Genomic DNA, 15419 nt, shown 5'->3' with positions numbered 1-15419 from the left:
GGAACAATAGAGAATCATTCAGGATCCTCCTAACAAGTTTGCCCTTTAATCCTCCAGAAAGTCAGAACAATGGGCCTGTTAACATTTTCCTTTTCCAAGATCACCCAGGCAGCAATATGATAGAACATGGGTGAGCAATGCCCCCCTCTGCACACACACACACACACACACACACACACACCTGTTCACCTACAAACTAGGAAGAGGGTGCTTCTTGACTGAACACCAAACCTACTAATATCTTCACCTTGGACCTCCAGTCCCTAGAACTCCAAAGCTATCTATTGACAAAGCCACCCAGTTTGTGATCACTTGTTATGACAGTGGGGCCAAGATACTCAGTGTCCTACATGGGAGCTGATGCCAGACCCCATCCATTCCCCAGCATGGGGGGGGGGGGCACAAGCCACCGTTATCAGTGAGCTATCATCCACAAACACGTCCCATGTCCCATCCATAGCTTTAAAGCAGAGGCTCCTGGCCACAGATGTTGCTGAATTTAATGAACTATCTCATTTGGGAAACAGAAGCTTCCATTGCTATGATCCAAATGCTCACTCCACCCCTCCACCCCCATTTCAATTATTTCTATAGTCTCTAAATCTTATTTATGGAAGCCTGGCAACCTGAGTTCGACCCCCGGAAGCTGTGAGAAACAAACACACACATGCGTGCTTCCTGAAAAAAAAAAAAAAAAAAAGATCCACGGCGGAACATGAATGAACCCTTGTGTTGTTGAAAGGTTCTAAAACATGCTACTTTTCTAACTAGGGAAAATGACGTATTAGAAATGCTGCTTCAAAGGACTGCTGTAGGTGGCGACAGAAGTAGGTTGGCAATTACATAAGAATCTATGTGGAGAGGCGCAAGCCGCTGAACACGTGACCCTAGCTCTCCGTCCGGGCGGAGTTTTTGAAAGACCAAGAAGTAAATTTATATTATTGTTTTCTTTTAGTAAACAAAGTAAAAGAGTAGGTCTAACGGTCAACTTATATGTACACCACATATGTATGATCTCTCCCTCCCTGCCCACTTCTATTCAGGAGCCTGTTCTTCTGCCCCCTTCTGGGCAAGTGCACCCAGTGGTAAGAGCAGGAATAAACAGCTCTGGAACCTAAAGGAGCTTCCCTCAGTCCTGTGGTCAAGCGGGAATCAGGAGAGAGCGCTGAGAAATGAGGAGGAGGAAGGAACGCTGTGCTTCCTGCACACCCTCAGACAGGAAATGACACCGCCAACACAACAGTGAGAATCTTTATGCATATATCTCTGTGATCAGAACTAGACAAAAGAGAGAGAGAACATTGTTCCAAACAGTTACAGCCATAGATCGACATTACAAACTAGGTTTAGATCTAGATCTTTTTGGAGAGGACTGAGGTGCAGTTGACTTCCAGAAAAGTGCTGAAAGGGTACAGGCAGACTCGGAAATAAACTGCAGCTATTAAGTTCTTCTGGTGTTTGCATACGGTGTCCAACAGGTGGGGAAAACGGCTAGTCATAACCGCCCCTTTGTACATGCTGGGGAGGGGGAGGGGAGGCTATTACAGAGTCCTTGGTCTCTAAGTGGCAAGGCTCAGAAATCCATCAGTTCACATTGTGATTACCCGGTACAATGCATGCACGTTATCAGTACAGAGAGCTTTAACAGGAATCTGTTGGGTTTCCTAAATTGAAATGGTCATTTTTACCACACACACACAAAAATATCCTTCCAGCTATTCGTTCAACCAATACTCGGCCCGTACCCTGTGCTGTCTCATCTGGCTCTTTCTCAAAACATAGTGGGAAGAGATCCTGAGAGAACAGTTGGTAGACAACCCCACCTAATTACCCATCTCCTCCCTCCAAACACCAAGACCCTCAGGAGCCAGGGATCTTGGTGAAGAGAGAGCCATGTTCTATTCAAGTCAGTGTGTGTGTGTGTGTGTGTGTGTGTGTGTGTGTGTGTGTGTGTAAGGGAGAGATGCTTAATTGAAATGATCAAGAGAAAAAATGATAATGAGGTGGTCATTGTGAATGAAGTTTAGTAGATAAAAGAAATTCTTTTTTTGTGCTTAACTTTGGGAAACAGTGGGTCGAATCATCTGGGGGTGGCATGCAAAGTAAGGCCACGCAACCCCCCACAGCCTTCCCTACAGGCAGAGGAAGTGGCCTGCTAACTTCAGACAGAACTCCAGGTCCAAACTGTAACAACTTATTAGCTATTACATCTTCCAGTCCTTTGGGGTAAAAATACCATGTGGGGGATTAAATGTGTCATTCCTGTAGTGGTTTTTCATTCAAAAGAGCCCACACAACTCCACTCTATCTAATTTTTAAAAATGAGTACTTCTCATTGTAAAAACCTTCTGAAACCAGCTCTGGTTTCAGAAATAGCAAAGCAGCTCTCTCTCCAACCAACACTGACGGCTTCAACAGAGTTCCTTCGAGGACTGCCAAAGGCTCTGGGGAACGAAGGTAAAGATGCCACTGTATTCTGCTAATGATGGTGGAGACGGAGTGGAGAGCCCTTCATTTATCCAAAGGATAGACACATGAAGCATGTTGAAAAGGAACTAAATTTTCATGGTGAGGCAGTTTCACAACTCATTCTGTGAACACCATTCCGGGACTCTATACCAGCTAGAGAGTGAGCCTTTGAATCAGGAGGCTGTGTATTAAATGGCTTCCTAGTCTTGGCTCACACAATCTCTGTAGTCAGTCAGTGCACATGGACGAAGAGCAATAAACCAGCTTATCGTACTAGAAGAAATATAGCTCCTGTGAAACACTGGATTATTTACCTTGAGTTACTGAAGTGCCACTTAGCCTGTGTGGCTCAGAGTTCCCAACTGCATAGAAGAGACAAGAGATGCGCTCTGATCTGCTGGGACCAGGGCAGGAACGGAACAGCAGAACGACCGTTGGGGGGAGAGGGCCTTCTCCAGAGAAAGGCAGTGTTTAAGTAACAAAGTACTGCAACCCGAAACCACAAAATTCAAGTAACAGTCATGGCGCGGTATTCTGGTTTTGAGCTGTGCATCTGCAGTGGAGAGAGAGCTGGTAGCTATCAGAACCACGTTCAGAGGATGCTGGAGTCCCATCGAGTCCTTGTGAGAAAAAAAAATGAGCCTCCAGAAAGGTGGAAATCAGCAAACCTTTCAGAGCAGTTGCTTATGCATAGCCCACATATGTCTCTGCATATGGTCTTCAATTTGGTTATTAACTTCAATTTCAACTTATTTAAAGGTTTTCTTTTTCAGGTAGAAATAGAAAGTTAAAGAGCGACTATCTTGACATTTTTGCTATGCTTTAGCATATAAATAAAAAAGAATCTGAAGACAGGTATTAAAGTATACCCACGTGTAGGTGCACTCACTCACACATATACATACACATACACACACATGCTCACCCAAGCACACACAGACACTCTTGCTCATACACACACAAACTCCCTCCCCTCCCCAACAGAGCAGAAAGAGGAACATCAGGAAGTTTTTTGCAACTAAAAAACTTAATTTCTACGGTTTTAGTTCTAGCAAGCTGGTGTTCCTTCATGCTTGAGTATTAGTGACCTCCAGAGGACAGAAAGGTCAGGGAATGTGTTGTTTCAGGGATCCAAAAAGGCCCTGAGAAGGCCAGAAGAGGGCTTAACAGTCTACAGATGGTCTTTCCTAAAGAGCTCATAAGGAAGATTGGGGAAACTCCATACTTGAGAAGCACAAGATTTATTGAGTCACAAGAATCCACTTTACCCAGCAGATGGGCAAAGGTCCCATCTGGTTCCCACCATGGAACTTCCGATTCCCGATTCCCATTTGGATGGGGCTGATGGTGCTCAGCTCTGAACCTCTCAGTTCATTCTTACTGGACAAATGAAACAGGAAGGGTGTAGCTAGAGTGCTTTGGCTGCCCTGCCATGTGAGTCTAGACACTGAGCCACTTCGAGGTGTCATCGCTTCTTGGTGCTGCTGTTCCCAATGCCCGACTTGCTGAAGCCCCTGCTCATCTGAGGGAAGTGCATGTTTGGGGTTCTTTCTGTGGGGCCATATAACCCCAAATTCCTGGCCGTGGCTGACTTTCGCAGTGGCTTGACACTAGGAAAGGGACTGAAGATGGGGGTTTTAGAGTTGGTTCCTGCGAGAGGTTTGTTGGCAGTCTGGTTTTCTCCAGGGGCATCGGCTAACTCTGAAGTATGCCGCTGGCAAGGGAAGTGCACCTTGGGCTCAGTTTCTACCGTGGCATCCCTTTGGTTCAGTTCCAAGGCTTCTAATTTCACCTGAACTGCAGCCACATCAACGTCAGCATCCCCAAATACTGGCTCCGGAGACTGCCCTTCGATTGTCCTCGGAGTGCCACCGCCCCCGTCACCATCACCGCTGCTGCCTTCACTGTGAGCTGTTACTGCACAACTGGAGGGAAACTCCTCGGCTGCCCCCAGGCCACTGGCCTTACAGCCTTCACTCTGTTCTTCTATCAGCCCTATGGTGTCTCCGCAGCCCAGGTGACTCTTGGCCCTTGGCATGTTCTTTTTGTGGACTCGGATGTGAGTCCGCCATGGAGAGTTGAGCTTTGTCTTAATGTCTTCATAGGGGACCGGAGATATTTTCCCTCCTGGATGGCCTGGCACGTGGATCACTGCATTCTTGGCTGCTCTGTTTGTAATTTTCATCTTTCTCCCTAGAAGAAGATGGTTGATCACTGGAGAACTATTTGCCTGCGATGGGAGGATACTGGTCACTGGCCCTTTGTCTGAAAGAAAGGTTGAAAGTCAGAAACACATCTGTCTTAACGGCAGTCTCACTGAGCGTTTCTTCCCCCAAATCTTTTCCCCAAAAGCTTCCGGGATGCTGACAGAAACATGTGACTGAGGACAGTAGAAACCGAATCAAATCAAACCCTAGTGCCTGGGATACCCAGTCCCACCCTCTTCAGATAAGAGAGCGCTGTGGACTGATACATTATGGTTTAAATGGGTATATTCCCACAGAGGGCTCATGTATGGAAGGCTTGCTCCACAGCTGCCCCCAGACTCAGTCACTGATGATATATCATCATGACGTTGACCTAACATCATGAGGTAATCGTTCCTCACAGAATTTAAAATTGCATCAACTCTTTGGAGGTGGTTAAAGGTGACCCTGTAGAAGTGGGTCATAGGGGAAGCGGTGCCACCGAAGGGTGTATCTTCTTCCCAGTCTCTTTCCCTGTGCCTCTGCTTCCTGGCTGCAGAGCCATGAGTTTTTCTCTACCATGACTATCACCACCACCACCTCCTCCTCCTCCTCCTCCTCCTCCTCCTCCTCTTCCTCCTCTTCCTCCTCCTCCTTCCTCTTCCTCTTCCTGGCCATCTCAGGTCACAGGAATGAGGGACCAACCGACCACAGCCTGAAACCTCATGACCCACAAACCAAAATCAGCTGCCCCCCCTCACTGTTCCTCTCGGTTATGGTCAGTTTTGCCCCTTCACAGTTCCTCTCGGTTATGGTCAGTTTTGCCCCCTTACACTGTCCCTCTCGGTTATGGTCAGTTTTGCCCCCCCACACTGTTCCTCTCGGTTATGGTCAGTTTTGCCCCTTCACAGTTCCTCTCGGTTATGGTCAGTTTTGCCCCCACACTGTTCCTCTCGGTTATGGTCAGTTTTGCCCCTTCACACAGTTCCTCTCGGTTATGGTCAGTTTTGCCCCTCACACTGTTCCTCTCGGTTATGGTCAGTTTTGCCCCTTCACTGTTCCTCTCGGTTATGGTCAGTTTTGCCCCCCCACACTGTTCCTCTCGGTTATGGTCAGTTTTGCCCCTTCACACTGTTCCTCTCGGTTATGGTCAGTTTTGCCCCTTCACTGTCCCTCTCGGTTATGGTCAGTTTTCCCCTCACACTGTTCCTCTCGGTTATGGTCAGTTTTGCCCCTTCACTGTTCCTCTCGGTTATGGTCAGTTTTGCCCCTTCACTGTTCCTCTCGGTTATGGACAGTTTTGCCCCTTCACTGTTCCTCTCAGTTTTGAAAAATCCAGTGCAGACCCAAAATGGAGCAGAGACTTTGCTGGTGCCATGCGTTCCTAAAGAAAACTCAGATATCCTAATGATTTTTACAGAGTTTGTCTCTGAAAAGCCACCTTAGAGGTCAGGTTATCTAGACAATCTTTGAAAAAAATTTAAAACAATACAATACACTCTAAGGACATGAGTTATGAGCCATTGAACACCAAGATGCAGGAAAGTGACACACTACACAGTGTGGAACAAACCCAGTGAGCTCACGCTGACCCAGTGCCTGGCCCTGAGTACGAAAACTATGCCCTCAGCTCAGTGGGCTTTGGAAGCCAAAAAGCAATTAGAACAGCAATGTTCTGGGGGCAGTAATGGCTTGCTGGCTTCCTCCTCCTGAGGCTGTGACCAGATCCCTATCTATGGTCTAGCATTTAACACCACGAGCCCCAGAAATGAGGGCAATGGCCAGAAGCACAGAGGAGAAGTCTCTCCATGTGAGCAAAGCTCGCCCTCCCTGACGCCTGTGCTGTCTAGCCAACTTCCCTCCACCCTCTTCAACTCTAATCATTTCCTTCCAGTCACACCTCAGTCTCACTGAAAGTGTTATTCACATCTCCACCTCATATGCTGCCCTCTCCCTCAGTGAATTTAGGGATCTTGGTATGGACATGCCCATTGCCTATTCTGATGGTTCCTGTCCCTCCACTGCCCTGTCCTGAACCTTGCCATCAATACACACATTCTCTCTCTGTGTGTCTGTCTGTCTGTCCCTCTCCCTCTCCCTCTCCCTCTCTCCTAGGCGCCTGCCTCCTGGTTGCCCTAGTTTCTCATATCCCCTCGTCCATCCTTAAATTGCCAACTAAATGTTCTCCATATGTGCTGCTCAGCTGAACCACAGCCGCACTAACCACCATGCGTGCCAGCATTCCTATGCCTTTGCCACACCCCAGAGAAGCTCCAACCCCAGATATAAGCCCTACATTCTCTTTTTGGAATCCTGGCCCTTCCAGTCCCTGACTTCGTGTTCCATTGGGACCTTGATGTCACCAATCTTTCCTCCTTTTCTCTCTTCTCAGACCCTTCAACGATTTATCCAAATCTTAATTACTCTCCCTCATGTTCCTTCTTGTTCTCAACACTTTCCCCATACTCACTGCAAACAGCATTTCTCCTAATCTGCCCAAGGAAACAGGAGCTCTCAGGCCTTAAAGACCTTGACTTTGTGTCCTTTCTACCCTAGGAATCTGGGACCTCAGGCCCTCCCTACCCTGGGAATCTAGGACCTCAGGCCCTCCCTACCCTGGGAATCTGGGACCTCAGGCCCTCCCTACCCTGGCAATCTGGGACCTCAGGCCCTCCCTACCCTGGCAATCTGGGACCTCAGGCCCTCCCTACCCTGGCAATCTGGGACCTCAGGCCCTCCCTATCCTGGCAATCTGGGACCTCAGGCCCTCCCTACCCTAGGAATCTGGGACCTCAGGCCCTCCCTGCCCTGGGAATCTGGTACCTAAAGTACTATTCCTAACACCCCTTCCATTCTCAGAAGCTGAAATCTTTACTGTGCCTTAAAGGTAACTCAGATATTTAATCTCATCTGCTGCCACCTCCTCTAAAACCTTGCTACTCAAAGTTCAGGCCCCACCCAGAGGCTGAAGCAACATCAGCAAACGTGCTGAAACGCTTTCTGAACTTCAGCCAACCTCTAAATGACTGTCCAGGCAGCCTAAAATTAAAGAGCCAACGCTCTGTAACTTTGCCTCTGAGCAGCAATCTCTCCTTATTTAAGGACAACAAAGGGGGCTCTAGAAGGGAACAGCAGACTTTCTAGACTGTAAATCTTTTAACCGCTGTAGCATTAAGCAGCCTTAACCAAGGTGTAAATAAATGGGAATATCTGTGTTCCAATAAAACTTTATCAAAACAAACAAACTCTATAAACAAGCACTGGGCAGGATTTGTTCTGTGACCTTAGTTTGCTGATTCCTGACTAAAGAGCAAGCCACTGGACCAACTGAAAACCCAGCAAATCCGATCACCTTTCTCTCAAACATGCTTCTGAAAAACAGCTACACAAAAGATGAAAGTTGCCCTGGCTCTCACCCTGGCCTGACCACTCACAATTGCTGTAAACCCCGACAAATGCTAACCTGCTAACCCTTCCTGGGAGACTGAAGGACAAAGTGAGGAAATATGCGGGCCAGTGTTTTGAAAGCTAAAACGTTGTCATTGTGAGTTTCCTCCATGACTGCTTTCTTACTGACTCAAAGTGGAGTGAGAGCCTTCAAAATTTCCTTTTTTTTTTTCTGATTTTTTTTTCCAATTTTTTTTTCAGTTTTTGTCCAAGATCAGTCACATGCTCTGAAGTCATTTGCCAAATTTGTGGGGTTTTTTGTGAACTCTGGACAGGCAAACATTTTCATTAGGAACAGGAGACTCACTCCCCAATCAACATATATTAAACAGCAAGGTGGATTGTTCCCTTGATTTGGGAGATTATACAGGTGAAGAAGCAGCTTGACAACCCTTGGAAAAGAGCATTTCCACCGAATGACAGTTGTTCTCCTCATACAGGCCCAAGATTCCAGAGCTAGCTTATCGGTGAGACACAAGATTCCATTTTCCTGTCTCCCGACTTCCGTGGTCACAGTAGCTGTTAAATTACTACCTGACTTAACTTACAAGTGCACAGATGACCACATCCCACTTTCAAATGCTTCCTTGTCTTCCTATTTGTTTGCATGTACATGTTCACATAAATGCAGACATATGTGGACATTGCACACACTCACAGGTCAGAGGTGAGCTTTCTGAGTCATTCCCCTGTAGTGCTGAGCTCAGGTCAGGGGGCCTATGCAGAAACACTCCCCCCTCTGTCATCTCCCTGGCCCACACGCTTGAATTTCTAAGGTTTCTCAAGTCCAAGGATTGTACAGCTCGGCCACATTTTAATCATTTGTAAATCCCTCTCTGCAAGCACACACAGTAAGTAAGGTATGATACCATCCACGGCCTGTTCCTCGGGACCTAAGAAACCAAGGTCCTGTTCTTCTTTAGATCCTGATAAAATAAAGTAGAAAATGAGGTTCTGGATAGGCTACTGTTGGACACCAGTGCATGACTCCATGGCTAATCTTCACTGTCAACTAGACCCCGAATTGCCTGGGAGATACACCTCTGGGCATATCTGTGAGGTGTCCCAAGAGGAAGGAAGGCTCACCCTGAACATGAGCAGCCTCACCCCGTGGGGTCTTGGAGTGAATAAAAAAGGAGGAAAGATAGAAAGTGAGCTGGATATCAACACTCACCTCTCTCGGCTCTCTCTGTTCCCTGACCGTGGGCGCAGCATGACAGCTGCCTCACATCCTGCTGCCCCACCCCCACCCCCTACAACCCCTCTCACCACCTTGCTTTCCCCTCCATGATGGACAGTGAGCCATCCTATGAGACAAACTGATCCCTTCCTTTGCTTGTGTGGGGTATCTGCCCCAGTAATATGAGTTCTGAGGCCATCCTAGGGCCCCTGGACGTGCTGGGATGGCGTTCGCACTGATGGGAGCATCCCCTTACCTGCCCTTATGTACACCTGATGGAGCTGCTGCTGCTGCTTCTTCCTAATTCGGGAGTACTGTCGCTTCAGGGCGTTGATGTCCGTGGTCATCCGCTCCATCATCATACTGTTAAACGCTGCGTGGTACTCACTCCGACAAGAATTGATCGCTCCCGGGCTCAGCTCTGCGATGTTGTTTGATCTCGGGGTCTGTTCCTCAGTTGCTTCTGTACCCAGGGAAGGAACAAAGTCAGCAGAGGGGACCTGAGCAAATGGGAACCAACTACCCTACAGCCGGTCTTAACCTGCAAGAAATTCCAATCTAGGAAACCGTCCCTGGGATTTACCTAGTACTGGCTTCGATTTGCTTCTGCATTCCCTAGTGAGCCTGTGGGTCTGAAAAGAGCCCTGTGGCTCCCTGATTTTGTGGGCACTTTTTTCATGATATAGACATACAACCAACTATCTCCAATTAAAAATCAACGCTGGGCTGGCAAGATGACTCAGTGGGTAAGATCACTGACTGCTCTTCNAAAGGTCCTGAGTTCAAATCCCAGTAACCACATGGTGGCTAACAACCATCCATGTTATGGTGTGTCTGAAGACAGCTAAATCTTTGGGCTGGAGCAAGGGGGACTGACCAGTGAGCAGGATTGACCGGAGTGAGCAGGGCCGACGAGAGCAAGCAGAGGTCCCAAATTCAGTTCTCAACAACCACATGAAGGCTCACAACCATCTGTACAGCTATAGTGTACTCGTATACATAAAATAATAAATAAAATATTTTTTTAAAAAAATCAATGCCACTTCCTAAAAAGCCCTCAGAAAAATATAGTACCAAGAGGTCCCAAGATTGCTACTGTATGAACATCCTCTCATCTGCGTAGGAATGTATTAACCATTTGTAGACATTTTCATTACGTTTTTAAGAAGTAACATATTCTATAAATGTATGAGACCTGGACCACTGTGCCACACGAAGCCGATCAATTTGCACACTTATCAAGCATTTTCCGATTATCTGTGATGGGTGTTAGGTCGCACCCAAGTACCAGAAACCCTTGCTCTGGTAAGTATGTGCATTCACAGGCTGTCTAGAGGAGAACAGAGAAAAGCAGACTTCTCTAAGGTACTCCATGAAACTGAGCCCGGGAACCAATGAAAGACAAGAGATTTCAGCTCAGCTAATGTCTGCTGGGAACGTCTCCCAGGAAAACCTGGGCATCTTGTAAATTTGCTGCATGTGTTACTGAAAATCACTTCTCCAAACAGAAGAGAATTAAAAGAATGGGTAAGTTGAACAAAATCACTAAAAAGCACTATTTATGAGAAAGTGATGTCTACCCTGGTCTATAATTGCACAGAAAGAAAAACTGACCAGAGGCTAAGACCATAGACTCAAAACCCTTAGCACTGGGATTAGGGGATGGATGAGTCAGTGTTTAGGGACAGCTGTTCTGTAATGGTAAGGACAAGAGTTCAGACCTCAGAACCCATTATATAGCTCAGCGACCCACAAACACGTGTAACTCCAGCATCAAGAGATCTGACCACCCTCTTCTGGCCTCTGCAGACATACAAGCATCCACACACATATGTACATAGGCACTCAAACATGTATATTCACACGCATCAGTAAAATAAATCATTAAAAGAAGGGCCAATAAAAAGCTACATAGCAAAATAATGAAATATTAAAAAAAACAAAAACAAAAAAACCTTTCACATTGGAGCTGGAGAGATGTCTCAGAGGTTAAGAGCACTGGCTGCTCTTCCAGAGGTCCTGAGTTCAAATCCCAGCAACCACATGGTGCCTCACAACCATCTGTAATGGCTTCTGATGCCTTCTTCTGGTATGTTTGAAGAGAGCAACAATGTGCTCATATACATAAAATAAATAAATCTTAAGGAGAATACTGTATACATAATAAATAAATCTCTTTTAAAAACTTGAACATTAATAAATGATTCCATGTCTAAAAACCTAAAAGCTGAAATTCAGGCAAGAAAGGGAATAGAAGGTATTACATAAATCAAAGGAACCTCGTTGGACTGAGATTTTCAAAGCTTCTTTTAAAAGCTGAGAGGAGAGTATGTATCACAGACACACACACAGAGAGAGGGGGGGCAGGCATAAAGCAGTGTGAACCCAGCCTTCCTCACTCCCCAGTGGAACTTCTTATAATTTTACAAACTTCATTATAAAAAAGAAAACTTGGACATACATAAAAACATACACCAGAATTAAGCAGACTCAAAGTCTATCCAATGCAACGAATTTCTATATATGAGCCCAGTCTTTAAGCAGGTGGAATCTGGGCATGTAACTCACTTGGTACCGTGTTTGCCTAGCATGCACAAAGCGTGGTCAATCCCCAGCATCATGTAAGCCCCTCGTGGTGGTGCATGCCCGTAGCCCCGGCACTTGGAAGGAGGAGGTAATGCTCAGGATGTATGAGACTGAGGTGGTTTGGATGAGAAGGGCCCCATAGGAGGCTCATTATATTTGAATAACGGATCTCCAGCTGGTAGAGCTGTTTCAGAAGGATTAGGAGGTGTGGCCTGCTGGAGAGGGGGAGGGCTCTGAGCTTTCAAAAGATCAGTCCCCATGTGCTCTCTGCCTTGTGCTTACCTCAGCATGTAAGCTCTTGGCTACTGCTCCAGCACCATGCCTGCCTGCCTGCCTGCCTGCCTGCCTGCCTGCCTGCCTGCCATGCTCCCTGCCATGATGGTCATGGACTCAACCCTCTGAAACTGTAAGTCCAAAAAAACTCATTCTTCTATGAGTTGCCTTGGTCATGGTGGTGTCTTATCGTAACAGTGGAAATGTAAGTAAGACAAAGACTGCTTCAAGCAATCCCAAAACAAGTCCAGGCTTTGGTAGTACACTCAAAACTACCACAACCAAAAAGCAGTACCAGCAGCCACCTTTTAAGTAATAAACAACAACAAACAAAATTTGATCAGATGGCTCATTAATGTCAAGATATCAAAGCTGGTAGGAGGTACAGATCATGCAGAGGGGCTATGTGTCTGTCTCTGAATGCACGTTTCTGTCCTCTGTGGACAAGAGAATCGGCCTCTTAATTAGAAGAAGCAGACTAAATATTCTAAGTCAGAGATGCCACCCAAAACAGGAAGGGACCCAGTGGGGAAACCACAGGCTGCATCTAAAAGCTCGTTAGACTGTACAGCCCAGAGGAAATCACTTCTCTTTATGAGGGAAATAAAGTGTGGTTATTGATCTAGAGCACCACATTTAACAGAGACGATACCAAATCATAGAACTTCTAGAGTGGATTCATAGACTACCAAAAGGTCTATAATCCTACCTTATGAGAAATGAGCTCTTTAAGAGGGCTGGCAACATAGCTCAGTGAGTAAGCCCTTCCCTAGCTTGAGTGAGGCTCTAGGCTCAGCGTGAGAGAGAGAGGATGTGGGAGAGAGGGGAAAGAGAGAGGATGGGTAGGCACAGGTGGGCACAGGTGAGGGCAAGCAGGCAGGCGGGCAGTTCTAAATACAGGTCTTTAAGAGAGCCTTAGGAGATGTGCAAGCCATTCTCAAGGGCTTGAGAGATGTCAGGTAGAGGAAGCAAACTTGCTCTGCTGCTTTGAAGAACTGGTCCAAGCAGTAGGAGCCCAAGGCTACGGGTAGATTCTAGCAGCTTGAGAGAACCAACTCTATCGGGATCTGAAGGAGGCCCCTCTTTACCTTTAATCTGCTTTTGGTACTTCTGCAGTTCAGGTGCCAGGAGCCCACTGAGCGGTCCAAGGCACCCCATGGCACTCGCGACAGCATCCTCATCATCTGGGCCGTTCTCATCGTCACTATCTCTGGCCTTACTGTGTCGCCTTGGGAAGCATAAAGGAAGGAAAAGAAATAGTGAAAATATCAATTTTTTAAAGAATTAAGAGTCACAAGATTTAAATGGTGTGTGTGACTGTGTGTGCGAGTCTCTCTGTGCACGTGTGTACATATGTATGTATGTGTGTGCATGTGTACGTGCATGTGTGTGTATATTCATGTGTGTGTGACTGTGTCTCTGTGTGCGTGTATGTGTGTATGTGTGTGTGTGTGTGTGTGTGTGTATGAGATTTGTAAAATTCTCACTCTTCTTTGCCAATTTTTTTCTGGGTCTCGTCCCATCTAATTGCCATGGGTAAACTTTATTAGCAATTTCTTTTGTATTCTCTAGTTATCTATGTATAGATAAAGAGACATAACTGTGGATTTTTATATAAATATGACTATATGTACATATACAGATACACACACATACACACACACACACACATACACACACATATACCTCTGCACTTTTAATCACAAAAAGATGTTATTAAGTGGTCACACTGTCAAACAGCTTTCTAAATATTTATGTTTATGCCCACTGATGTATGCTGCTCTCAACCATGGTCATAGAAGTTTCATTTTACTCTGGGCAGCAATTAACATGCTCTGAGAGCTCAGAAGAAGTGAATTCTGGGTGTTCAAGTCAAAACTTGGGGACGGAACAAATGGGGACAGAAAGAAATGTAAGCAGCGGAGGATGGGAGGGGCGCCGCAGGATGGGGGTCGCCTCAGGATGGGAGGAGCACTGTGAAATGCTGCTGTCCTCTGGACATGAGGTGGCCATTACATCCTTGAGCTCACAGCATCTGTGGTTTCCTGCACAAGGTCAAGCCAGTCCAAATTCCAGCATAGGTGGGGGAAGAGCTCATGAGTTCCCACCCCGTGCTGAAGAGCTACAGGCAGCTAATGAGCGCTGAAGCATGGAGAGCCATTTTTCTCCGAGCATGTAATCACCGATTGCCATTGCTCAGATGGCTGACCCCACACCCATGTGCATACGGGCACTAATCAAACCCAGAGGGTGACCGAAAAAGAGAGGCCATTACATTGGGAAGGGACTTTTGGCTGCCAAGGGAAGCTGGAGGAGGGCGAGAGAGGTGGATATGATTTAAATACACACACACATGCACACACATGCACACACACACACACGCACACACACGCACACACATGCACACACACACACACGCACAAATACATATACACATGAAGGGAATCCTCACAACAAATAAAAATGTATTTTTAGAAAACTATCAGAGGGTAAATATTAACCTGATTCAAACACTACACATTGTTGCACATGAAATGGAACTCCATTTAAAACAAAACAAAATAAAACAAAACGCCTTCTCAGCCTTATCAACAGAGAACATTACCAAGCATATGGATTTATGCCCCTCGGACAGGTCAGGACAGGCCAACATACAAAAGAGAATCGACTGTTTTAAGCTGGATTTCGCTTAGTGCTAACAGAGTAGCCCTACCTGCTTGTCCCCACGCTTTGATTAGCATGGGGTCCAGCTTTGATTAATTTTTAGGAAGTCTATATATTAGAGACATTAGTCTCTATCTTGCAGAAGTTAAAAAATGTATTTCTGCAAATGTTCAAATGTTCTCAAGTCTGGTTATAGAGGGGCTGTTCTTTTCTTTTTCTTTTTTTTTTTGGTTTAGGTCATGTAAGAAAATCTTTTAATGTATATAAATCTAATACTTTCCTCTCCATTTCTGAACTGTTTAGTCAGGTACTAAGTCTTCCTCCATTCCAAAGAAGTGTGTGTGTGGGGGGGGGGTCTTTCAAATTTTCTTATGCTAAGTAGACCTCTTTCTTTCTTTCCTTCTTTCCTTCTTTCCTTCTTTGCCACTTACCATTTTAATCCAGATTGAATTCATCCCGAATATGTGGTGTGAGGAGCAGCTCTTTCCTAACTACTTCACTGGGTCATGACCATTGATTTTGATCTTCTCAGGCAATTTTTCCCATCCTAGATTCTCAATGTACTTGTCCATATGTGTGTACATGTGTGCATGTGTGTATGTGGGAGGAGGGGG

The 15419-nt window shown here is 46.1% G+C and overlaps 1 protein-coding gene across 2 annotated transcripts in view; it reads right to left on the bottom strand.

The window, feature by feature from the left end:
• Positions 1 to 932: 932 nt before the first annotated feature.
• Tbc1d30 (TBC1 domain family member 30) overlaps positions 933 to 15419 on the bottom strand; it is an 86540-nt gene continuing 72053 nt past the window's right edge. For both annotated transcript variants that reach the window (XM_029542571.1, XM_021204836.1), the window contains 3 exons: positions 13230 to 13369; positions 9539 to 9745; positions 933 to 4734 (listed from right to left, as the gene is read on the bottom strand). In XM_029542571.1, the coding sequence (XP_029398431.1) occupies positions 3935 to 4734; positions 9539 to 9745; positions 13230 to 13369 (1147 nt within the window). In that variant the 3' untranslated portion in view covers positions 933 to 3934. The remainder of the gene's footprint in view (positions 4735 to 9538; positions 9746 to 13229; positions 13370 to 15419) is intronic.

The sequence above is a fragment of the Mus pahari genome, chromosome 9 (assembly GCF_900095145.1).
Source record: "Mus pahari chromosome 9, PAHARI_EIJ_v1.1, whole genome shotgun sequence".
In the NCBI taxonomy this organism is placed as follows: Eukaryota; Metazoa; Chordata; class Mammalia; order Rodentia; family Muridae; genus Mus; species Mus pahari.
The sequence above is the reverse complement of the archived record's forward strand: the minus strand, read 5'-3'. Positions and strand labels throughout refer to the sequence as shown.